This window comes from Passer domesticus, unplaced genomic scaffold (assembly GCF_036417665.1).
Source record: "Passer domesticus isolate bPasDom1 unplaced genomic scaffold, bPasDom1.hap1 HAP1_SCAFFOLD_195, whole genome shotgun sequence".
Taxonomy (NCBI): domain Eukaryota; kingdom Metazoa; phylum Chordata; class Aves; order Passeriformes; family Passeridae; genus Passer; species Passer domesticus.
Window position 1 is genome coordinate 5656 of NW_026989976.1, and position 26092 is coordinate 31747.

The following is a 26092-nucleotide window of genomic DNA, read 5'->3' on the forward strand; positions in this document are numbered from 1 at the left end:
CGCCGCCAGGCGGCGCTCCAGCGCCAGCTCCGCCACGGCGAAGCCGTTGGCCGCTGTGGGGGAAAAACCCAAATTTTGGGGTTTTTGGGGGGTTTTGGGGGATTTGGGGGGGGTTTGGGGTTCCCCCGGTGGGGTTTGGGGTTGTTTGGGGTTTAGAATTTTTTGGGGTTTGGGGTTTGTTTGGGGTTTTTGAGGTTTGGGGGTTTTTGGGGGCTTTTTTTTGGGGTTTTGAGGATTTGGGGTTTTGGTATTTCTGGGGTTTGGGGTTTTTGAGGTTTGGGGTTTTTGGGGTTTTGGGGTTTTTGTGGTTTTGGGGTTTGGGGTTTTTGAGGTTTGGGGTTTTTGGGGTTTTGGGGTTTTTGAGGTTTGGGGTTTTTTGGGGTTTGGAGTTTTTGGGGTTTTGGTGTTTCTGGGGTTTTTGGGGTTTTGGGTTTTGTTGGGTTTGGGGTTTTTTTGGGATTTGGAGTTTTTGGGGTTTTGAGGGGTTGCTGTTTTTTGGGGTTTTTGGGGTTTGCAGTTTGGTGTTTTTAGGGTTTCAGGGTTTTTTGGGCTTCTTGTGGTTTGGGGTTTTCTCAGGTTTTTTTTGGGTTTGGGGTTTTGGGGTTTTCGGGGTTTGAGTTTTTTAGGTTTTTTTGGGATTTTTGGGGTTTGGGGTGCAGTACCAATGACCAGGCAGGGGCAGGCAGCTGTGAGGGGGACATCCCAGATTGGGGGGTTTTGGGGTCAGGATTTTTTGGGGTTTTCTGGGGTTTTTTTTGGGTTCTTGGGTCAGGGTTTTTTGGGGTTTGTTTTTTTGGGTTTTTTGGGTTTTTTTGGGGTTTTTGGGGTGCATTACCAATGACCAGGCAGGGGCAGGCAGCTGTGAGGGGGGACATCCCAGATTTGGGGGTTTTGTTGGGGTTTTTTGGGGGATTTGGGGGTTTTTTAGTCAGGATTTTGGGGTTTTTGAGGTTTTTGGTCAGGATTTTTCTGGAGTTTGGGCATTTGGGATTTTTGGGGTTTTTTTGGGGTTTGGGGTGCATTACCAATGACCAGGCAGGGGCAGGCAGCTGTGAGGGGGATATCCCAGATTTGGGGTTTTTGTTGGGGTTTTTTGGGGGATTTTGGGGTTTTGGGGTCAGGATTTTGGGGTTTTTTGGGGGTTTTGGGTCAGGATTTTTCTGGGGTTTGGGGATTTGGGATTTTTGGGTTTTTTGGGTTTTTTTGGGGTTTTGGGGAGCAGTACCAATGACCAGGCAGGGGGCAGGCCAGCTGTGAGGGGGGACATCCCAGATTTGGGGTTTTTTGAGTCAGGATTTTGGGGTTTTGGGTCAGGATTTTGGGGTTTTTGGGGTTTTTGGTCAGGATTTTTTGTCAGTATTTTTTGGGGATTTGTTTTTTGGGATTTTTGGGATTTTTGGGGTGCATTACCAATGACCAGGCAGGGGGCAGGCCAGCTGTGAGGGGGGACATCCCAGATTGGGGGTTTTGGGTCAGGATTTCTTTGGGATTTTGGGGGTTTTGGTCAGGATTTTTTGGGGTTTTTGGTCAGTATTTTTTGGGGTTTGTTTTTTGGGATTTTTGGGGTTTTTTGGGATTTTTGGGGTGCAGTACCAATGACCAGACAAGGGGCAGGCCAGCTGTAGGGGTCCTTGAGGAACAGCGAGACCACCTGGATGGGATCCACCAGGATGCCGTACCTGAGGGGGAGGGTGGCACAGCCTGAAAACACCCCAAAAACACCCCAAAACACCCTGAAAATATCCCTGAAAATACCCCAAAAATAACCCCAAAAACACCCCAAAATATCCCCAAAAATATCCCTGGGAGACCCCAAAAATATCCCTGAAAACACCCCAAAACCACCCCAAAAATATCCCCAAAACCACCCCAAAAATATCCCCCAAAACCACCCCAAAAATATCCCCCAAAACGCCCCCAAATATCCCCGAGACACCCCAAAAAACACTCCAAAACCACCCTGAAAATACCCCTGAAAATACCCCAAAAACACACCAAAATAACCCCAAAATATCTCTGAAGCACCCCAAAAATAACCCCAAAAAACACTCCAAAATATCCCAAAAACAGCCCCAAAAATATCCCTGAGACACCCAAAACCAGCCCCAAAATATCAGGGAAATAACCCCAAGACACCCCAAAAATGACCCAAAACCACCCCAAAAATAACCCCAAAAATCATCCCAAAAATATCCCTGAAGCACCCCAAAAACACCCCAAAAATATCACAAAAACACCCCAAAAATATCCCTGGGACACCCCAAACCCCCCTGGGGACAGTGCCACCCCCCTGTTGGGGACAGTGCCACCCCAAATCCTGCCCTGGGGACAGTGCCACCCCTAACCCCCCTGGGGACAGTGCCACCCCTTTGGGGACAGTGCCACCCCCTGGGGACAGTGCCACCCCCCTGTTGGGGACAGTGCCACCCCAAATCCTGCCCTGGGGACAGTGCCACCCCTAACCCCCCTGGGGACAGTGCCACCCCTTTGGGGACAGTGCCACCCCCTGGGGACAGTGCCACCCCCTTGGGGACAGTGCCACCCCACATCCTGCCCTGGGGACAGTGCCACCCCTTTGGGGACAGTGCCACCCCTGGGGACAGTGCCACCCCACATCCTGCCCTGGGGACAGTGCCACCCCTTTGGGGACAGTGCCACCCCCCTGGGGACAGTGCCACCCCTGGGGACAGTGCCACCCCACATCCTGCCCTGGGGACAGTGCCACCCCTTTGGGGACAGTGCCACCCTCCTGGGGACAGTGCCACCCCCTTGGGGACAGTGCCACCCCACATCCTGCCCTGGGGACAGTGCCACCCCTAACCCCCTTGGGGACAGTGCCACACTGACACTGGGGACAGTGCCACTCAGCCTTGGGGACAGTGCCACCCCAAATCCCCCCATGTTGGTGACAGTGCCAGCCCTAATTCCTCTTGGGGACAGTGCCACCCACCCACTGGGGACAGTGCCACCCCAAATCCTGCCCTGGGGACAGTGCCACCCCTGAACCTGCCTGGGGACAGTGCCACCCCTTGGGGACAGGGCCACCCCTGAACCTGCCTGGGGACAGTGCCACCCCCTGGGGACAGTGCCACACCGACACCGAGGACAGTGACACACTGACACTGGGGACAGTGCCACCCCTTGGGGACAGTGCCACACCCAAACCCACTTTGGGGACAGTGCCACCCCTAATCCTGCCCTAAGGACAGTGCCACTCCTCCTTTGGTGACAGTGCCACTCCAAATCCCATCCCGGGGACAGTGCCACCCCTGAACCTGCCTGGGGACAGTGCCACCCCCTGGGGACAGTGCCACACCGACACCGAGGACAGTGACACACTGACACTGGGGACAGTGCCACCCCTTGGGGACAGTGCCACACCCAAACCCACTTTGGGGACAGTGCCACCCCTAATCCTGCCCTAAGGACAGTGCCACTCCTCCTTTGGTGACAGTGCCACTCCAAATCCCATCCCGGGGACAGTGCCACCCCTGAACCTGCCTGGGGACAGTGCCACCCCTTGGGGACAGTGCCACCCCAAATCCTGTCCTGGGGACAGTGCCACCCCCTGGGGACAGTGCCAGTCCTAAACTCCCTTTGGGGACAGTGCCACCCCCGAACACCCCCATGGTGGTGACAGTGCCACCCCTAATTCCTCTTGGTGACAGTGCCACCCCCCTGCTGGGGACAGTGCCACCCCAAATCCTGCCCTGGGGACAGTGCCACTCCCCTGGGGACAGTGCCACCCCTAATCCCGTCCTGGGGACAGTGCCACCCCCCTGGGGACAGTGACACACTGACACTGGGGACAGTGCCACTCCCAAAATACCCTGGGGACAGTGCCACCCCCATGGGGACAGTGCCACCCCTAAATCCCGTCCTGGGGACAGTGCCACTCCCCTGGGGACAGTGCCACCCCCATGGGGACAGTGCCACTCCCCTGGGGACAGTGCCACCCCCATGGGGACAGTGCCACCCCTAATCCCGTCCTGGGGACAGTGCCACCCCCTTGGGGACAGTGCCACCCCAAATCCCATCCTGGGGACAGTGCCACCCCCCTGGGCACAGTGCCACCTCCCATGGGGACAGTGCCACCCTAAATCCCTTTTGGGGACAGTGCCACCCCCCTGGTGACAGTGCCCCCTGTCCCAGTGACAGTGCCACCCCCCTGTTGGTGACAGTGCCACCCCTGGTGACAGTGCCACCCTGTCCCAGTGACAGTGCCACCCCGTTGGTGACAGTGCCACCCCCCTGGTGACAGTGCCCCCTGTCCCAGTGACAGTGCCACCCCCCTGTTGGTGACAGTGCCACCCCCCTGGTGACAGTGCCCCCTGTCCCAGTGACAGTGCCACCCCCCTGTTGGTGACAGTGCCACCCCTGGTGACAGTGCCCCCTGTCCCAGTGACAGTGCCACCCCGTTGGTGACAGTGCCACCCCCGTTGGTGCCAGTGTCTCCTGTCCCGGTGCCAGTGCCACCCCCGTTGGTGACAGTGCCACCCTGTCCCAGTGACAGTGCCACCCCCGTTGGTGGCAGTGCCACCCTGTCCCAGTGCCACCCCCGTGGGTGGCAGTGCCCCCGTCCCGTCCCCTCTCACTTGATGAGGTTCTCCAGGAAGAGCCGCGCGTTGCTCAGCACCTGAGGGGACAGTGAGGGGACATCAGGGGACAGCAGGGACATTGGGGACATCAGGGGACATCAGGGGACAGCGGGGACAGCGGGGACACTGAGGGGACATCAGGGGACAGCAGGGGACACTGAGGGGACACTGAGGGGACACGGGGACATCAGGGGACAGCAGGGGACATCAGGGGACAGCAGGGGACAGTGAGGGGCCAGCGGGGACACAGGGACATCAGGGGACATTGGGGACACGGGGACATCAGGGACATTGGGGACAGTGAGGGGACATTGGGGACACTGAGGGGACACTGAGGGGACACGGGGACATCAGGGGACAGCAGGGGACATTGGGGACAGTGAGGGGACATCGGGGACATCAGGGGACATCAGGGACAGTGAGGGGACATCAGGGACAGTGAGGGGACAGTGAGGGGACACGGGGACATCAGGGGACATCAGGGGACAGCGGGGGACAGTGAGGGGACATCAGGGGACAGCAGGGGACAGCAGGGACATTGGGGACACGGGGACATCAGGGGACACTGAGGGGACACTGAGGGGACACTGAGGGGACACTGAGGGGACATGGGGACACGGGGACAGTGGGGACATGGAGGACATTGGGGACACTGAGGGGACATGGGGACACAGGGACAGTGAGGGGACATTTGGGACATTGAGGGCACAGCGAGGACAGTGGGGACACTGAGGGGACACTGAGGGGACAGTGGGGACAATGAGGGGACACTGGGGACACTGGGGTGACACTGGGGTGACACTGAGGGCACACAGGTGTCACCAACCCCCCGGAGCCACCCCAGGCCGGTGCCACCACCCGGGGCTGTTGTGTCACCGGGTGGTGGCACTGGGTGGTGGCACTGGGGTGGTGTCACCGGGTGGTGGCACCGGGTGGTGGCAGAGGTGACAAGGGCCAGCACAGGGGGACAGGAGCTCGGTGACACCGCAGGGACAGAGAGGGGGACCCCGGTGCCACCTCAGTGTCACCTCAGTGTCACCTCAGTGTCACCTCAGTGTCCCCAGTGTCACCTTGGGGGCTCTGGGCACCCCCTGGGGACAGGGATGGGGACATCAGTGTCACCTTGGTGTCACCTTGGTGTCACCTTGGGGACTCTGGGCACCCCTTGGGGACGGGGACGGGGACCCTGATGTCACCTCAGTGCCACCTCAGTGTCACCCCAGTGTCACCAGGGGACTCTGAACCCCCTTGGGGATGGGGACAGTGACCCCAGTGTCACCCCAGTGCCACCTCAGTGTCACCAGGGGGCTCTGGGCACACCCTGAGGACAGGGACAGTGTCCCCAATGTCCCCTGATGTCCCTCAGTGTCCCCAGTGCCACCACAGTGCTACCTCGATGCCCCCCAGTGCCACCCCAGTGTCCCCACGGTGCCACCCTGGGGCTCCGCACCCCTTGGGGACAGTGTCAGTGTCCCTCAGTGTCACCCCACTGTCCCCCAGTGTCCCCTCAATGTCCCCTAATGTCCCCCAGTGCCACTCCAATGTCCCCCAGTGTCACCCGTGTCCCCCAGTGTCCCCCAGTGTCACCTCAGTGTCACCCCAGTGTCCCCAGTGTCCCCCCAATGTCCCCCACAAAAGTCCCCCCAGTGTCCCCCAGTGTCACCTCAGTGTCACCTCAGTGTCCCCAGTGTCCCCAGTGTCACCTCAGTGTCCCCAGTGCCCCCCAGTGTCACCTCAGTGTCACCTCAGTGTCACCTCAGTGTCCCCAGTGTCCCCAGTGTCACCTCAGTGTCCCCAGTGCCCCCCAGTGTCACCTCAGTGTCACCTCAGTGTCACCTCAGTGTCCCCAGTGTCCCCAGTGTCACCTCAGTGTCCCCAGTGCCCCCCAGTGTCACCTCAGTGTCACCCAGTGTCACCCAGTGTCCCCCCAGTGTCACCCAGTGTCCCCCCAGTGTCACCCAGTGTCACCTCAGTGTCACCCAGTGTCACCCAGTGTCCCCCCAGTGTCACCCCAGTGTCACCCAGTGTCACCTCAGTGTCCCCCCAGTGTCACCCCAGTGTCACCCAGTGTCACCTCAGTGTCCCCAGTGCCCCCCAGTGTCACCTCAGTGTCACCCAGTGTCCCCCCAGTGTCACCCCAGTGTCACCCAGTGTCACCTCAGTGTCACCTCAGTGTCACCCAGTGTCCCCAGTGTCACCTCAGTGTCCCCCCAATGTCCCCCACAAAAGTCCCCCCAGTGTCCCCCAGTGTCCCCCAGTGTCACCCCAGTGTCACCCAGTGTCCCCCAGTGTCACCTCAGTGTCACCCAGTGTCACCTCAGTGTCACCTCAGTGTCACCCAGTGTCCCCCAGTGTCACCCCAGTGTCACCCCAGTGTCACCCAGTGTCACCCAGTGTCCCCAGTGTCACCTCAGTGTCACCCCAGTGTCACCCAGTGTCCCCCAGTGTCACCTCAGTGTCACCCAGTGTCACCCAGTGTCCCCCAGTGTCACCCCAGTGTCACCCAGTGTCACCTCAGTGTCACCCAGTGTCACCTCAGTGTCACCCAGTGTCCCCCAGTGTCACCTCAGTGTCACCCAGTGTCACCCAGTGTCCCCCAGTGTCACCCCAGTGTCACCCAGTGTCACCTCAGTGTCCCCCCAGTGTCACCTCAGTGTCACCCCAGTGTCACCCCAGTGTCACCCAGTGTCACCTCAGTGTCACCCAGTGTCACCTCAGTGTCCCCCCAGTGTCACCCCAGTGTCACCCAGTGTCACCTCAGTGTCACCCAGTGTCCCCAGTGTCACCTCAGTGTCACCCCAGTGTCCCCAGTGTCCCCCCAATGTCCCCCACAAAAGTCCCCCCAGTGTCCCCCAGTGTCCCCCAGTGTCACCCCAGTGTCACCCCAGTGTCACCCAGTGTCACCCAGTGTCCCCAGTGTCACCTCAGTGTCACCCCAGTGTCACCCCAGTGTCACCCAGTGTCCCCCAGTGCCACCCCAGTGTCACCTCAGTGTCACCCAGTGTCCCCAGTGTCACCTCAGTGTCACCCAGTGTCACCCAGTGTCACCTCAGTGTCACCCCAGTGTCCCCAGTGTCCCCCCAATGTCCCCCACAAAAGTCCCCCCAGTGTCACCCAGTGTCCCCCAGTGCCACCCCAGTGTCACCTCAGTGTCACCCCAGTGTCACCTCAGTGTCCCCCCAGTGTCACCTCAGTGTCCCCCCAGTGTCACCCAGTGTCACCCAGTGTCACCTCAGTGTCCCCCCAGTGTCACCCAGTGTCACCCAGTGTCACCTCAGTGTCACCCCAGTGTCACCCAGTGTCACCTCAGTGTCACCCCAGTGTCACCTCAGTGTCACCCCAGTGTCACCTCAGTGTCCCCCCAGTGTCACCTCAGTGTCACCTCAGTGTCACCCAGTGTCCCCAGTGTCACCTCAGTGTCACCCAGTGTCCCCAGTGTCACCTCAGTGTCACCCCAGTGTCACCTCAGTGTCCCCCCAGTGTCACCCAGTGTCCCCAGTGTCACCTCAGTGTCACCCAGTGTCCCCAGTGTCACCTCAGTGTCACCCCAGTGTCACCTCAGTGTCCCCCCAGTGTCACCCAGTGTCACCTCAGTGTCACCCCAGTGTCACCTCAGTGTCCCCCCAGTGTCACCTCAGTGTCCCCCCAGTGTCACCCAGTGTCACCCAGTGTCACCTCAGTGTCCCCCCAGTGTCACCCAGTGTCACCCAGTGTCACCTCAGTGTCACCCCAGTGTCACCCAGTGTCACCTCAGTGTCACCCCAGTGTCACCTCAGTGTCACCCCAGTGTCACCCAGTGTCACCTCAGTGTCCCCCCAGTGTCACCTCAGTGTCACCTCAGTGTCACCCAGTGTCCCCAGTGTCACCTCAGTGTCACCCAGTGTCCCCAGTGTCACCTCAGTGTCACCTCAGTGTCACCCAGTGTCCCCAGTGTCACCTCAGTGTCACCTCAGTGTCACCCAGTGTCCCCAGTGTCACCTCAGTGTCACCCCAGTGTCCCCAGTGTCCCCCCAATGTCCCCCACAAAAGTCCCCCCAGTGTCACCCAGTGTCCCCCAGTGTCACCCAGTGTCCCCAGTGTCACCTCAGTGTCACCCCAGTGTCACCCAGTGTCCCCCAGTGTCACCTCAGTGTCCCCCCAGTGTCACCTCAGTGTCCCCCCAGTGTCACCCAGTGTCACCCAGTGTCACCTCAGTGTCACCTCAGTGTCACCCAGTGTCACCTCAGTGTCCCCCCAGTGTCACCCAGTGTCCCCCCAGTGCCACCCCAGTGTCACCCAGTGTCACCTCAGTGTCCCCAGTGCCCCCCAGTGTCACCTCAGTGTCACCCAGTGTCCCCCCAGTGTCACCCCAGTGTCACCCAGTGTCACCTCAGTGTCACCCAGTGTCCCCAGTGTCACCTCAGTGTCACCCAGTGTCCCCAGTGTCACCTCAGTGTCCCCCAGTGTCACCCCAGTGTCACCCAATGTCCCCCACAAAAGTCCCCCCAGTGTCCCCCAGTGTCCCCCAGTGTCACCCCAGTGTCACCCAGTGTCCCCCAGTGTCACCCAGTGTCCCCAGTGTCACCTCAGTGTCACCCCAGTGTCACCCAGTGTCACCCAGTGTCCCCAGTGTCACCCCAGTGTCACCCAGTGTCACCCAGTGTCCCCCAGTGTCACCCAGTGTCCCCAGTGTCACCTCAGTGTCACCCCAGTGTCACCCAGTGTCACCCAGTGTCCCCAGTGTCACCCCAGTGTCACCCAGTGTCACCTCAGTGTCACCCAGTGTCCCCAGTGTCACCTCAGTGTCACCCCAGTGTCACCCCAGTGTCACCCAGTGTCACCTCAGTGTCACCCAGTGTCCCCAGTGTCACCCAGTGTCACCCCAGTGTCACCCAGTGTCACCCCAGTGTCACCCAGTGTCACCTCAGTGTCACCCCAGTGTCACCCAGTGTCACCCAGTGTCCCCAGTGTCACCCCAGTGTCACCCAGTGTCACCCAGTGTCCCCAGTGTCACCTCAGTGTCACCCCAGTGTCACCCAGTGTCCCCCAGTGTCACCTCAGTGTCACCTCAGTGTCACCCAGTGTCACCCAGTGTCCCCCAGTGTCACCTCAGTGTCACCCAGTGTCACCTCAGTGTCACCTCAGTGTCACCCAGTGTCCCCCAGTGTCACCCCAGTGTCACCCCAGTGTCACCCAGTGTCACCCAGTGTCACCCCAGTGTCACCTCAGTGTCACCTCAGTGTCACCCCAGTGTCACCCAGTGTCCCCCAGTGTCACCCCAGTGTCACCCCAGTGTCACCCAGTGTCACCCAGTGTCACCCCAGTGTCACCTCAGTGTCACCTCAGTGTCACCCAGTGTCCCCCAGTGTCACCCCAGTGTCACCCCAGTGTCACCCAGTGTCACCCAGTGTCACCCAGTGTCACCCCAGTGTCACCTCAGTGTCACCCCAGTGTCACCCAGTGTCCCCCAGTGTCACCTCAGTGTCACCCAGTGTCACCCAGTGTCACCTCAGTGTCCCCCCAATGTCCCCCAGTGTCACCCAGTGTCACCCCAGTGTCACCCAGTGTCACCTCAGTGTCCCCCCAGTGTCACCTCAGTGTCCCCCCAGTGTCACCCAGTGTCACCCAGTGTCACCCAGTGTCCCCCCAGTGTCACCTCAGTGTCCCCCCAGTGTCACCCCAGTGTCACCCAGTGTCACCTCAGTGTCACCCAGTGTCCCCAGTGTCACCTCAGTGTCACCCCAGTGTCCCCAGTGTCCCCCCAATGTCCCCCACAAAAGTCCCCCCAGTGTCCCCCAGTGTCACCCCAGTGTCACCCCAGTGTCACCCAGTGTCACCCAGTGTCCCCAGTGTCACCTCAGTGTCACCCCAGTGTCACCCCAGTGTCACCCAGTGTCCCCCAGTGCCACCCCAGTGTCACCCAGTGTCCCCCAGTGTCCCCCCAGTGTCCCCAGTGTCACCTCAGTGTCACCCCAGTGTCCCCCCAATGTCCCCCAGTGTCACCCAGTGTCACCCCAGTGTCACCCAGTGTCACCTCAGTGTCCCCCCAGTGTCACCCCAGTGTCCCCCCAGTGTCACCCAGTGTCCCCAGTGTCACCCCAGTGTCACCCCAGTGTCACCCAGTGTCACCTCAGTGTCACCCCAGTGTCACCCAGTGTCCCCAGTGTCACCCCAGTGTCACCCCAGTGTCACCCAGTGTCACCCCAGTGTCACCCAGTGTCACCCAGTGTCACCCAGTGTCACCCCAGTGTCACCTCAGTGTCACCCCAGTGTCACCCAGTGTCCCCCAGTGTCACCTCAGTGTCACCCAGTGTCACCCAGTGTCACCTCAGTGTCACCCAGTGTCCCCCCAGTGTCACCCAGTGTCACCTCAGTGTCCCCCCAATGTCCCCCAGTGTCACCCCAGTGTCACCCAGTGTCCCCCCAGTGTCCCCCAGTGTCACCTCAGTGTCACCCAGTGTCACCTCAGTGTCCCCCCAGTGTCACCTCAGTGTCCCCAGTGTCCCCCCAGTGTCACCCCAGTGTCACCCCAGTGTCACCCAGTGTCACCTCAGTGTCACCCCAGTGTCCCCCAGTGTCACCCCAGTGTCACCCAGTGTCCCCCAGTGTCACCTCAGTGTCACCCAGTGTCCCCCCAGTGCCACCCCAGTGTCACCCAGTGTCACCCAGTGTCACCCAGTGTCACCTCAGTGTCCCCCCAGTGTCACCCAGTGTCCCCCCAGTGTCACCCCAGTGTCACCCCAGTGTCACCCAGTGTCACCTCAGTGTCCCCAGTGTCACCTCAGTGTCACCCAGTGTCCCCCCAGTGCCACCCCAGTGTCACCCAGTGTCACCTCAGTGTCCCCCCAGTGTCACCCAGTGTCACCTCAGTGTCACCCAGTGCCACCCCAGTGTCACCCAGTGTCACCTCAGTGTCCCCCCAGTGTCCCCCAGTGTCACCCAGTGTCACCCAGTGTCCCCCCAGTGCCACCCCAGTGTCACCTCAGTGTCCCCCAGTGTCACCTCAGTGTCACCTCAGTGTCACCCAGTGTCCCCCAGTGTCACCCAGTGTCACCCCAGTGTCACCCCAGTGTCACCTCAGTGTCCCCCCAATGTCCCCCAGTGTCCCCCAGTGTCCCCCAGTGCCACCCCAGTGTCACCTCAGTGTCCCCCCAATGTCCCCCAGTGTCACCCAGTGTCACCCAGTGTCCCCCCAGTGCCACCCCAGTGTCACCCAGTGTCACCTCAGTGTCCCCCCAGTGTCACCCAGTGTCACCTCAGTGTCACCCAGTGCCACCCCAGTGTCACCCAGTGTCACCTCAGTGTCCCCCCAGTGTCCCCCAGTGTCACCCAGTGTCACCCAGTGTCCCCCCAGTGCCACCCCAGTGTCACCTCAGTGTCCCCCAGTGTCACCTCAGTGTCACCTCAGTGTCACCCAGTGTCCCCCAGTGTCACCCAGTGTCACCCCAGTGTCACCCCAGTGTCACCTCAGTGTCCCCCCAATGTCCCCCAGTGTCCCCCAGTGTCCCCCAGTGCCACCCCAGTGTCACCTCAGTGTCACCCAGTGTCACCCAGTGTCACCCAGTGTCACCCAGTGTCCCCCCAGTGTCACCCCAGTGTCACCCAGTGTCACCTCAGTGTCCCCCCAGTGTCCCCCAGTGTCACCCAGTGTCCCCCAGTGTCCCCCAGTGTCACCCAGTGTCCCCCCAGTGTCACCCCAGTGTCACCCAGTGTCACCTCAGTGTCCCCCCAGTGTCCCCCAGTGTCACCCAGTGTCACCCAGTGTCCCCCCAGTGTCACCCAGTGTCACCCAGAGTCACCAGGGGGCTCTGGGCACCCCTTGGGGACAGCGAGGGGGACCTCGGTGTCACCTCAGTGTCACCTCAGGGCCACCCCAATGTCCCCCAATGTCCCCAGTGCCACCCCAATGTCCCTCCAGTGTCCTCAATGTCCCCTCAATGTCCCCCCAGTGTCCCCAATGTCACCTCAGTGTCCCTCAATGTCCCCTCAATGTCCCCAGTGTCCCCAGTGCCACCCCAATGTCCCCCCAGTGTCCCCAATGTCCCCTCAATGTCCCCCAGTGTCCCCAGTGCCACCCCAATGTCCCCCCAGTGTCCCCAATGTCACCTCAGTGTCCCCAATGTCCCCCCAGTGTCCCCAATGTCCCTCCAGTGTCCCCAATGTCCCCCCAGTGTCCCCAATGTCCCTCCAGTGTCCCCAATGTCCCCTCAATGTCCCCCAGTGTCCCCAGTGCCACCCCAATGTCCCTCCAGTGTCCCCAATGTCCCCTCAATGTCCCCCAGTGTCCCCAGTGCCACCCCAATGTCCCTCCAGTGTCCCCAATGTCACCTCAGTGTCACCCAGTGTCCCCAGTGCCACCCCAATGTCCCCCCAGTGTCCCCACTGTCCCCCAGTGTCCCCCCAGTGTCCCTCAATGTCCCCCCCACTGTCCCCCCGGTGTCCCCCCCCCCCCCCCCGTGTCGCTGTCACCCTGTCCCCACCCCCCCCACTATCGCGACAGCACCGCGGGCTCGGCCCCGCCCCCCCGTGACGTCACCGCGGCCACGCCCCCCCAGCGGAGAGCGGCGCGCGCTGGGCGGGGCCGGCGGGACCCGGGGGAATATCGCGATATGGGGGGGGCTGTCGGGACATGGGGGGACTGTGGGACATGAGGGCACTGTCACGACATCACGGCTCTATCACGACACGGGGCTCTGTCGCGACACGGGGCTCTATCGTGATAGCAGGTTACTATGGCAACACAGGGCTCTATCACAACGTGGGGCTCTGTCGTGACACCAGGTTACTATCGCGATAGTGGGCTCTCTATGGTGACACGGGGCTCTATCGTGACACCAGGTTACTATCGCGATAGCGGGCTCTCTATGGTGACATGGGGCTCTATCACGATACCAGGTTACTATCGCGATACCGGGCTCTCTGTCGCGATACGGGGCTCTATCGTGATAGCAGGTTACTATCGCGATATTGGGCTCTCTATCGCGATAGTGGGGCTCTCTATCGTGATACCAGGGCACTATGGTGATACCAGGTTACTGTTGTGACACGGGCTCTCTGTCGCGATACGGGGCTCTATCGTGATAGCAGGTTACTATCGCGATATTGGGCTCTCTATCGCGATAGCAGGGGCTCTCTATCGTGATACCAGGGCACTATGGTGATACCAGGTTACTGTCGTGACACGGGCTCTCTATCGCGACACAGGGCTCTATCGTGATAGCAGGTTACTATCGCGATATTGGGCTCCCTATCGCGATAGTGGGGTCTCTCTATCATGATACCAGGGCACTATGGCGATACCAAGTTACTGTCGCGATATTCGGCTCTCTATTGCGACATGGGCTCTCTGTCGCAATACCAGGTTACTATCGCGATATCAGGGGCACTATTGCCATAGTGGCTCTCTATCGCGACATGGCTCTCTGCCGTGATACCAGGTTACTGTCGCGACACAGGCTCTCTGTCGTGATAGCGGGGGCTCTCTATCGTGATACCAGGGCACTATGGCGATATCAGGTTACTATCGCGACACGGGCTCTCTATCGCGACACAGGGCTCTATCGTGATACCAGGTTACTATCGCAATATCAGGTTACTATCGCGATAGTGGGGGCTCTCTATCGTGACACGGCTCTCTATCGCAATACAGGTTACTATCGCGATATCGGGGGCACTATTGCCATAGTGGCTCTCTATCACAACACGGCTCTCTATCGTGATACCAGGTTACTATCGCGACACGGGCTCTCTATCGCGATAGTGGGGGCTCTCTATCGCAATACCAGGTTACTATCGCAATAGCAGGTTACTATCGCGATACCGGGCTCTCTGTCGCGATATGGGGCTCTGTTGTGATACCAGGTTACTATCGCGACACAGGCTCTCTATCGCGATAGTGGGGCTCTCTATCGTGATACCAGGGCACTATGGCGATATCAGGTTACTATCGCGACACAGGCTCTCTATCGCGATAGTGGGGCTCTCTATCGTGATACCAGGGCACTATGGCGATATCAGGTTACTGTCGCGACACGGGCTCTCTGTCGCGACACGGGCTCTCTGTCACAATACCAGGTTACTATCGCGATACCGGGCTCTCTGTCGTGACACAGGGCTCTATCGTGATACCAGGTTACTGTCGCAACACAGGCTCTCTGTTGCGACACGGCTCTCTGTCACAATAGCAGGTTACTATCGCGATACCGGGCTCTCTATCGCGACACGGCTCTCTATCGCAATACCAGGTTACTATCGCGATATCGGGGGCACTATTGCCATAGTGGCTCTCTATCGCGACACGGCTCTCTATCGTGATACCAGGTTACTATCGCGACACAGGCTCTCTATCGCGATAGTGGGGCTCTCTATCGTGATACCAGGGCACTACGGCGATACCAGGTTACTATCGCGACACGGGCTCTCTATCGCGACACGGCTCTCTATCGCGATACTAGGTTACTGTCGCGATATCGGGGGCACTATTGCCATAGTGGCTCTCTGCTGCGACACAGGGCTCTGTCGTGATACCAGGTTACTGTCGCGATATTGGGCTCTCTATCACAACACGGCTCTCTATCGCAATACCAGGTTACTATCATGATACCAGGTTACTATCGCGATATCGGGGGCACTATTGCCATAGTGGGGCTCTCTGTCGCGACACAGGGCTCTATCGTGATACCAGGTTACTGTCGCGATATTGGGCTCTCTATCGCGATAGTGGGGCTCTCTATCATGATACCAGGGCACTATGGCGATACCAGGTTACTGTCGCGACACGGGCTCTCTGTTGCGACACGGCTCTCTATCGCGATACCAGGTTACTATCGCGATACCAGGTTACTATCGTGATATCGGGCTCTCTGTCGCGATATGGGGCTCTGTGGCGATACCAGGTTACTGTCGCGACACGGGCTCTCTATCGCGACACGGGCTCTCTATCGCGACACGGGCTCTCTATCGCGACACGGGCTCTCTATCGCGATAGTGGGGCTCTCTATCGTGATACCAGGGCACTATGGCGATACCAGGTTACTGTCGCGACACGGGCTCTCTATCGTGACACGGGCTCTCTATTGCGACACGGCTCTCTATCACGACACGGGCTCTCTATCACGACACGGGCTCTCTATCGCGACACGGGCTCTCTGTCGCGATACCAGGTTACTATCGCGACACGGGCTCTCTATCACGACACGGCTCTCTATCGCAATACCAGGTTACTATCGCGATATCAGGTTACTATCGTGACACGGGCTCTCTATTGCGACACGGGCTCTCTATCGCGATAGCAGGTTACTGTCACGATAGCGGCTCTCTGTCGCGATATCGGGGGTTCTATCGCGACACGGCTCTCTGTCGCAGTAGCTGGTTACTATCACGATATCAGGTTACTGTCGCGATAGCGGCTCTCTATCGCGATATCAGGTTACTGTGGCGACAGCGGCTCTCTGTCGCGCCAGCGGGGGCTGTGTGCGGTGACTCACCAGCATGACGACGCACCAGTTGAGCACGCCCCGGTAGTTGCTGTAGCCGCTGGCCGAGCTCAGCAGGGACTCCTGCACCCTGTGGCACCTGGGGACACCGGGGGGACATGGGGACAATGGGGACACGGGGGGGACACGTGGGGACATGGGGACATGGGGGGACACCGGGGGGGACACGTGGGGACAATGGGGGGACAGCGAGGGGACATGGGGACATGGGGGGACACGTGGGGACATGGGGGACACACTGGGACACCCTGTGGCACCTGGGGACACCGGGGGGACACGTGGGGACATGGGGACATGGGGGGACATGGGGACACACTGGGACACCCTGTGGCACCTGGGGACACCGGGGGGACACGTGGGGACATGGGGACATGGGGGGACATGGGGACACACTGGGACACCCTGTGGCACCTGGGGACACCGGGGGGACACGTGGGGACATGGGGACACGGGGGGACATGGGGACACGGGGGGACATGGGGACACGGGGGGACATGGGGACAGTGAGGGGACATGGGGACACGTGGGGACATGGGGACATGGGGACAGGGGACAGTGAGGGGACATGGGGGACACACTGGGACACCTTGTGGCACCTGCGGACACCGGGGACACGTGGGGACATGGGGACACCGGGGGGACAGCGAGGGGACATGGGGACACCCTGTGGCACCTGTGGACACCGGGGACACGTGGGGACACACGGGGACAACGGGGGACACCTTGTGGCACCCGGGGACATGGGGACATGTGGGGACAATGGGGATACCAGGGACACCGGGGGGGACATGGGGACAGTGGGGACATGGGGGGACAATGAGGACAGAGGACAGTGGGGACACCAGGGGACAGTGGGGACATGGGGGGACAATGGGGGACACAGAGGGGACATGGGGACAACAGGGACACCTTCTGGCACCTGCGGACAGGGGACATGTGGGGACATGGGGGGACAATGGGGACATGGGGACATGTGGGGACACACTGGGACACCTTGTGGCACCTGGGGACACCGAGGACATGTGGGGACAATGGGGACACCGGGGGGACACGCTGGGACAACGGGGACACCTTGTGGCACCTGCAGACACCGGGGGGACATGATGGGGACACCATGGGGACACCGGGGACACCAGGGGGACACCTTGTGGCACCCGGGGACATGGGGACATGTGGGGACAATGGGGATACCGGGGACACCGGGGGGACATGGGGACAGTGGGGACATGTGGGGACACCACGGGGACACCTGGGGACACAGGGACAGTGGGGGGACATGGGGGGGGGACAATAGAGGACATGGGGACACTGGGGGGACATGGGGACATGTGGGGACACACTGGGACACCAGGGGACAACAGGGACAACGGGGACAACGGGGACAGTGGGGACATGTGGGGACATGGGGGGACACCAGGGGACACAGGGGACACACTGGGACACCAGGGGGGACACCAGGGGGACACCAGGGGACAACGGGGACAGTGGGGACATGTGGGGACATGGGGGGACACCAGGGGACACATGGGGACATGCTGGGACACCTTGTGGCACCTGGGGACACCAGGGGGACACGTGGGGACACATGGGGACAATGGGGGACAACGGGGACACAGGGGACACACTGGGACACCAGGGGGACACCAGGGGACAACACGGACACCAGGGACACCTTGTGGCACCTGGGGACACCAGGGGGACATGATGGGGACATGGGGGGACACCGGGGACAATGGGGACACGGGGGACACACTGGGACACCACGGGGACACCAGGGGACAATGGGGACACATGGGGACACATGGGGACAATGGGGGGACAATGAGGACAGAGGACAGTGGGGACATGGGGGGACACCAGGGGACAATGGGGGGACAATGGGGGACACAGAGGGGACAATGGGGACACACTGGGACACCTTGTGGCACCTGGGGACACCGGGGGGACACGTGGGGACAATGGGGACACCGGGGGGACAATGGGGACAGGGGGGACACACTGGGACACCACGGGGACACCAGGGGACAATGGGGACAGGGGGGACATGGGGACACGCTGGGACAACAGGGACACCTTGTGGCACCTGGGGACACCAGCGGACATGATGGGGACATGGGGGGACATGGGGGGACATGCTGGGGACATGCTGGGGACACCAGGGGACACGCTGGGACACTGGGGGACAGGGGGGACACCAGGGGATGGTGACACAGGGGGACAGGAGGGGACACAGGAATGGCAGAGGGGACACAGGAAGGGGACACACGGGGACAGCCCCCCCGGGACACCCCAAACCCTCCCAGGGCTGGGGGACGCACAGGGGTGTCACCAAGGCTTGGGGACATCCCCGGGGGGTGACAGGGGTGGCACAGGAGGGGACAGAGGTGACACAGGAATGGCACAGGAGGGGACAGAGGTGACACAGGAGTGGCACAGGTGACACAGGAGTGGCACAGGAGGGGACAGGGGTGACACAGGAGTGGCAGAGGTGACACAGGAGGGGACAGGGGTGACCCGGGAGTGGCAGAGGTGACACAGGAGTGGCACAGGAGGGGACAGAGGTGACACAGGAGTGGCACAGGTGACACAGGAGTGGCACAGGAGGGGACAGGGGTGACACAGGAGTGGCACAGGTGACACAGGAGGGGACAGAGGTGACCCAGGAGTGGCACAGGTGGCACAGGAGGGGACAGAGGTGACACAGGAGGGACAGGGGTGACACAAAAGTGACACAGGTGGCACAGGAGTGACAAAGGTGGCACAATGACAAAGGTGGCACAAGAATAGCACAGGTGACACAAGAGTGACACATGTGACCCAGGAGTGACACAGGTGACACAGGAGGGACAAAGGTGACACAGGAGTGACAAACGTGACACAAGAGGGGACAGAGGTGACACAGGAGGGGACAGAGGTGACAGAGGAGTGGCACAGGTGACACAGGAGGAGACACACAGGGCCAGGACCCCCCTGGGGACACCCAGAGGGGACCCCAAAGCCTGGGGACACCCCGGGGGGGGTGACAGGGGTGACACAGGAGTGACACAGGTGACACAGGAGTGACAAAGGTGGCACAGGAGGGGACAGTGACACAGGAGGGGACACACAGGGACAGGACCCCCCTGGGGACACCCAGAGGGGACCCCAAGGCTTGGGGACACCGCGGGGGGTGACAGCGGTGACACAGGAGTGGCACAGGTGACACAGGAGTGACAAAGGTGACACAGGAGTGACAAAGGTGGCACGGGAAGGGACAGGGCGGTGGCAGTGCCACGTCCGGGTCCAGAGTCCCCTCCCCCCCGATAAGATACGGGGTGATCAGGGGTAATTAGCGCTAATTAGGGGCTGATTGGGGGGGGGCAGGGGTCAGGGACAGCCCGGGGGGGGCGGGGGGGACACCAGGGACACCCCTGACCCAGTGTGGGGTGGCCCTGGGGACTTTGGGGTGGCCCTGGGGACCTTGGGGTGGCCTTGGGGTGACACTGAGCAGGTTTGGGGTGGCCCTGAGAGGGTTTGGGTGGCCCTGGGCAGGTTTGGGGTGACACTGAGCAGGTTTGGGGTGACACTGGGGATTTAGGGTGGCCTTTGGGGACTTTGGGGTGGCCTTGAGTGGGTTTGGGGTGGCCCTAAGGGGTTTGGGGTGGCCTTTGGAGTGACACTGAGGAGGTTTGGGTGGCCCTAGGGATTTAGGGTGGCCCTGGGGAGGTTTGGGGTGGCCTTTGGAGTGACACTGAGCAGGTTTGGGGTGGCCCTGAAGGGTTTGGGGTGACACTGAGCAGGTTGGGGTGGCCCTCGGTGGGTTTGGGGTGGCACTGAGGGGGTTTGGGGTGGCCTTTGGAGTGACACTGAGCAGGTCTGGGGTGCCCTGAGGGGTTCAGGGTGGCCCTAAGCAGGTTTGGGGTGACACTGAGCAGGTTTGGGGTGGCCCTCGGTGGGTTTGGGGTGGCACTGAGGGGGTTTGGGGGTGGCCTTTGGAGTGACACTGAGCAGGTCTGGGGTGGCCCTGAGGGGTTCAGGGTGGCCCTAAGCAGGTTTGGGGTGACACTGAGCAGGTTTGGGGTGGCCCTCGGTGGGTTTGGGTGGCACTGAGCAGGTTTGGGGTGACACTGAGCAGGTTTGGGGTGGCCCTGGGGGGTGTTTGGGGTGACACTGAGCAGGTTTGGGGTGACACTGAGCAGGTTTGGGGTGGCCCTGGGGGTGTTTGGGGTGACACTGAGCAGGTTTAGGGTGACACTGAGCAGGTTTGGGGTGGCCCTGGGGATTTAGGGTGGCCTTTGTGGACTTTGGGGTGGCTCTGGGGAGGTTTGGGGTGGCACTGAGCAGGTTTGGGGTGACCCTGGGGGGTTTGGGGTGACACTGAGCAGGTTGGGGTGGCCCTGAGCAGGTTTGGGGTGGCCCTGGGGACTTTGGGTGACACTGAGCAGGTTTGGGGTGGCCCTGGGACTTTGGGGTGGCTCTGGGGACTTTGGGTGGCTCTGGGGAGGTTTGGGGTGGCACTGAGCAGGTTTGGGGTCCCTGGGGGGTTTGGGGTGACACTGAGCAGGTTTGGGGTGGCCCTGGGGACTTTGGGGTGACACTGAGCAGGTTTGGGGTGGCCCTGGGGACTTTGGGGTGACACTGAGCAGGTTTGGGGTGACCCTGGGGGACTTTGGGGTGACACTGAGCAGGTTTGGGGTGGCCCTAAGCAGGTTTGGGGTGGCCCTGAAGGGTTTGGGGTGGCACTGAGCAGATTTGGGTGGCTCTGATCAGGTTTGGGGTGGCCCTGAGTGGGTTTGGGGTGGCCCTGAAGGGTTTGGGGTGACACTGAGCAGGTTTGGGGTGGCCCTGAGGGGGTTTGGGGTGACACTGAACAGGTTTGGGGTGGCCCTGAGCAGGTTTGGGGTGGCCCTGAGGGGTTTGGGGTGACACTGAGCAGGTTTGGGGTGGCCCTGAGGGGTTTGGGGTGACACTGGGGGAGTTTGGGGTGACACTGAGTAGGTTTGGGGGGACACTGAGCAGGTTTGGGGTGGCCCTGAGGGGATTTTGGGGTGGCACTGAGCAGGTTTGGGGTGACACTGAGGGGGTTTGGGGTGACACTGAGCAGGTTTGGGGTGGCCCTGAGGGGTTTGGGTGGCCCTGAGAGGGATTTGGGGCTCCTGTCTGGGCCACTAGGGCTTGATCCCTTTGGGGACCCCAAACCAGGGACAGGGGACAGTGGGACCCCCCTGGGGACCCCAAACCAGGGGCAGGGGACAGAGGGACCCCCCTGGGGACCCCAAACCAGGGGCAGGGGACAGAGGGACCCCCTGGGGACCCCAAACCAGGGACAGGGGACAGAGGGACCCCCTGGGGACCCCAAACCAGGGACAAGGGGACAGAGGGACCCCCTGGGGACCCCAAACCAGGGGCAGGGGACAGTGGGACCCCTTGGGACCCCAAACCGAGGACAGGGGACAGAGGGACCCCTTGGGCACCCCAAACCAGGGACAGGGGACAGTGGGACCCCCCTGGGGACCCCAAACCAGGGACAAGGGACAGAGGGACCCCCCTGGGGACCCCAAACCTGGGGCAGAGGACAGAGGGACCCCCCGCCCCCCAAAAGGGTCCCCCCAAACCCCGAGGAGGGGTCAGGAGCCCCGGGGAGGGGGACACGGATGGGTCATGGGGGGACACAGCGACACGGGGGGACACGGATGGGACACGGGGGGGACACGGGGAGGGGGGACACGGATGGGTCATGGGGGTGACATGGGGGGGACACAGCGACACGGGGGGACATGGATGGGACACGGGGGGGACACGGGGGGGACACAGCGACACGGGGGGACACGGATGGGACACGGGGGGGACACAGGGACACGGGGTGACACGGAGGGACACGGATGGGACACGGCGGTGACACGATGGTGGCGGGGGGACACACAGCGACACGGGGGGACACGGATGTGACACGGGGGGGGACACAGGGACACGGGGGTGACACGGGGTGGCACGGGGGGTACACAGGGACATGGCAGTGACACGGAGACGGCCCGGGGTGGCACGGCGGGGACACGGATGGGACACAGGGACACGGGGGGACACAGATGGGACACGGTGGTGGCAGGGAGGGACACAGGGACACGGATGGGACACGGTGGTGGCACGGGGGGGACACGGCGGGGACACGGCGGTGACACGGATGGGACACAGAGGGGACACGGGGGGGGACACGGATGGGACACAGAGGGGACACGGCGGTGACACGGAGACGGCCGGCCCGGGGCTGGCACGGCGGGGACGCGGATGGGACACGGGGGTGACACGGAGGGACACGGGGGAACACGGAGGGACGCGGGGGGGACACGGGGGTGACACGGATGGGACACAGAGGGGACACGGAGACGGCCCGGCCCGGGGCTGGCACGGCGGGGACGCGGATGGGACACGGGGGACACGGAGGGACACGGGGGGGACACGGATGGGACACAGAGGGGACACGGATGGGACACGGCGGTGACACGGAGACGGCCCGGCCCGGGGCTGGCACGGCGGGGACGCGGATGGGACACGGGGGGACACGGGGGAACACGGAGGGACACGGGGGGGACACGGATGGGACACAGAGGGGACACGGATGGGACACGGCGGGTGACACGGATGGGACACAGAGGGGACACGGGGGGGACACGGATGGGACACGGGCACACGGCGGTGACACGGAGACGGCTCGGCCCGGGGCTGGCACGGCGGGGGACGCGGATGGGACACGGATGGGACACGGGGGTGACACAGATGGGACACAGAGGGGACACGGGAGTGGCACGGATGGGACACAGAGGGGACACGGCGGTGACACGGATGGGACACGGGGGTGACACGGAGACGGCCCGGCCCGGGGCTGGCACGGCGGGGACGCGGCCGCCCCGCACCGGTGCCGGCGGTGTCGCAACCGGGAGTGGCGGGGCAGGGTTGGGACATCGCCCCGGGGACACGGAGCGGGCACGGGACAGGGGGCACCGGGGGGAGGGACACGGGGACACGGGGCACGGCACCCCAGGGACACCGGGGAAAGGGGGGGACAGGGGACATGGGGACACGGGGCACGGCACCCCGGGGACAGCGGGGGTGCACGGGACACCCAGGAAAAGGGGGGACAGGGACACCCTGAAAAGGGGGGACAGGGGACACCAGGACCCCTGGGGACACCGGGGGGACAGGGGACACCAGGAAAAGGGGGGCAGGGGACACTGGGGGGACAGGGGACACCCAGGAAAGGGGGGACAGGGGACACCCAGAAAAAGGAGGGGACAGGGGACACTGGGGTGGGACAGGGACACCCAGAAAAGGGGGGACAGGGGGCACCGAGACCCCTGGGGACACCCAAGAAAGGGGGGATAGGGGACACCGGGGGGACACTGGGGACACCGGGACCCCTGGGGACACCCAGAAAAGGGGGGACAGGGGACACTGGGGCGGCTCAGGGACACCCAGAAAAGGGGGGACAGGGGACACTGGGGTGGGACAGGGACACCCAGAAAAGGGGGGACAGGGGGCACCGAGACCCCTGGGGACACCGGGGGGACAGGGGACACTGGGGGGACAGGGGACACCCAGGAAAAAGGGGGACAGGGGACACTGGGGGGGGACAGGGGACAACCAGGAAAAGGGAGGGACAGGGCCGGGGGTCCTGGGGGGTCGCCAGTGTCCCCAAAGGGGGTCCCAACACATGGGGAGGGGTCCCCGAGTGTCCCTGGGGGGGTCCCGGTCCCAGCTGAGGGAGGGTCCCGAGTGTCCCCAAAATGAGGGGGAGTCCCAAGTGACCGGTCCCAAGATGAGGGGGGGTCCCTGAGGGTCCCCAGTGTCCCAGGGCCACCTGACGGGGGATCCCCAGTGTCCCCTCAAAACTTGAGGGGGGGTGCCTGAGGGTCCCAAGCCCACCCTGAGGGGGGTCCCGAGTGTCCCCTCCCACTCTGAGGGGGTCCCTGAGGGTCCCAAGCCCACCCTGAGGGGGTCCTTGAGGTCCCCTCCCACTCTGAGGGGGTTCCCTGAGGGTCCCTGAGGGTCAGAAGCCCACCTGAGGGGGGGTCCCTGAGGATCCTGAGTGTCCCCCTCCCGCCCTCAGGGGATCCCTGAGGGTCCCCTCAAAACCTGAGGGGGGTCCCTGAGGGTCCTGAGTGTCCCAGAGCCACCTGAGGGGGGGTCCCGAGTGTCCCCTCAAAACCTGAGGGGGGTCCCTGAGGGTTCTGAGTGTCCTCTCCCACCCTGAGGGGGGTCCCTAACTGTCCCCTCAAAACCTGAGGGGGGTCCCTGAGGGTCCCCCAGTGTCCCAAGCCCAACTGAGAGGGGTCCTGAGTGTCCCCTCCCAACCTGAGGGGGTTCCCTGAGGGTCCCAAGCCCCACTGAGGGGGGTCCCCGAGGGTCCCTGAAGGTCCCAGGCCGAGCTGAGGGGGGGTCCCTGAGGGTCTCCAGTGTCCCCTCAAGAACTAAGGAGGGTCCCTGAGGGTCCCAAGCCCACCTGAGGGGGGGTCCCGAGTTTCCCCCTCTCAACCTGAGGGGGGTCCCTGAGGGTCCCAAAACCCACCCTGAGGGGGTCCCTGAGAGTCCCTGAGGGTCCCAAGCCCACCTGAGGGGGGTCCCTGAGGGTCCCCTCCCACCCTGAGGGGGAGTCCTGAGGGTCCCTAAGGGGTTCCCTGAGGGTCCCAAGCCCACCTTCAGGGGGTCCCTTGTCCCCCACCCCTCGGGGCTCTCCCCGTGACCCCTCCCGCCCTGAGGCCGAGCCGCCCCCTCACGGCCGCCGCTCCCTCCCTGAGGGCGGGCTCCGCTTTCCCGCGCCGGGCCCCGTTACCTCAAGTCCCCGGCGAGCTCGTCGGCGCCGTCGCCGTGCGCGGAGGCGGGCTCGGGCTTGTGGGGAGCCCCCCGGCGCCGGCGGGGCCCCCCGTTGCCGCCGGCGGGGCCGGGCGCTCCGCCGCCGCCGCCCGGGCCCGCGGCCCCCGCGCTGCCCCCGCGCTCGCCCATCTGCGCCCGGCCCGGCCGCGCCCGCCCTTTGTAACCCCGGCAACGCCCCGCCCACGCCGCGCCGCCAATGGGGAGCGGGGAGCGCGGGGACGGGCGGGGCAGGAGGCCAATGGGAAGGGAGGGAGGGGATAAAGGGGGCGGGGCAGTGGGAAGGGGAGGAGGGTGGGGGGGTGGCCAATGGGAGGGGGGGAAAGGGGAGAGGGGGCGTGGCTGGTGGATGGGCGGGGTTTGGGGGGAATTGGGAAATTTGGGGGGATTTGGGGAAAATTGGGGAAATTTAGGGGGAAATTGGGAAATTTGGGGATTTGGGGGGATTTGAGGGGAATTTGAGGGGGATTTGAGGGGGATTTGAGGGGGATTTGGGGGATTTTGAGGGTGATTTGGGGCAGATTTTGTGAGATTTTGGAGAAATTTGGGGAGATTTGGGGGATTTTTGGGGGGGGATTTGGAGAAATTTGGGGTAAATTTGGGGGGTCTTTGGGGGGATTTGGGGAGTTTGAGGGGAATTTGGGGGGAATTTGGGGGAATTTGGGGGAGATTGGGGGGATTTGGTGAAATTTGGGGGGGTTGAGAGGTTTTTGGGGGAATTTGGGGGATTTTGAGTTTTGGGAGAATTTTGAGGACATTTGGGGGGATTTGGGGGGGATTTGGGAAATTTGGGGTGGATTTGGGGGTCTTTGGGGGATTTGAGGGGAATTTGGGGGAATTTGGGGGGATTTGAGGGATTTGGGGGGATTTTGGGGGGATTTGGGCCAGATTTGGGGGATTTGAGGAGACTTGAGGGAAATTTGGGTGAATTTGGGGTGGATTGGGGGAATTTGGGGGATTTTGGGAAATTTGGGGGGGATTTGGGGGGATTTGGGGAGATTTTGGGGGAATTCGAGGGGATTTGAGAGGTTTTTTGGGGGAATTTGGGGAGGGATTTGAGGGAAATTGGGGGAATTTGGGGGAAATTTGGGAAATTTGGGGTGGATTTGGGGGTCTTTGGGGGAATTTGGGGGATTTGAGGGGAATTTGGGGGAATTTGGGGGGATTTGAGGGGTT

The 26092-nt window shown here is 62.3% G+C and overlaps 1 protein-coding gene across 1 annotated transcript; it reads right to left on the minus strand.

Annotated features, from left to right (window-relative positions):
• On the minus strand, positions 1-25083 carry LOC135292079 (diacylglycerol O-acyltransferase 1-like; the record flags this gene model as incomplete). The annotated part of the gene is made up of 5 exons (XM_064406319.1): positions 24879-25083; positions 16064-16151; positions 4596-4636; positions 1594-1679; positions 1-53 (listed from the first exon to the last, which is right to left on the minus strand). Coding segments are annotated over exons 1-5 (438 nt in total), but the record flags the coding sequence as incomplete, so codon positions are not given.
• Between the last annotated feature and the right edge of the window lie 1009 nt (positions 25084-26092).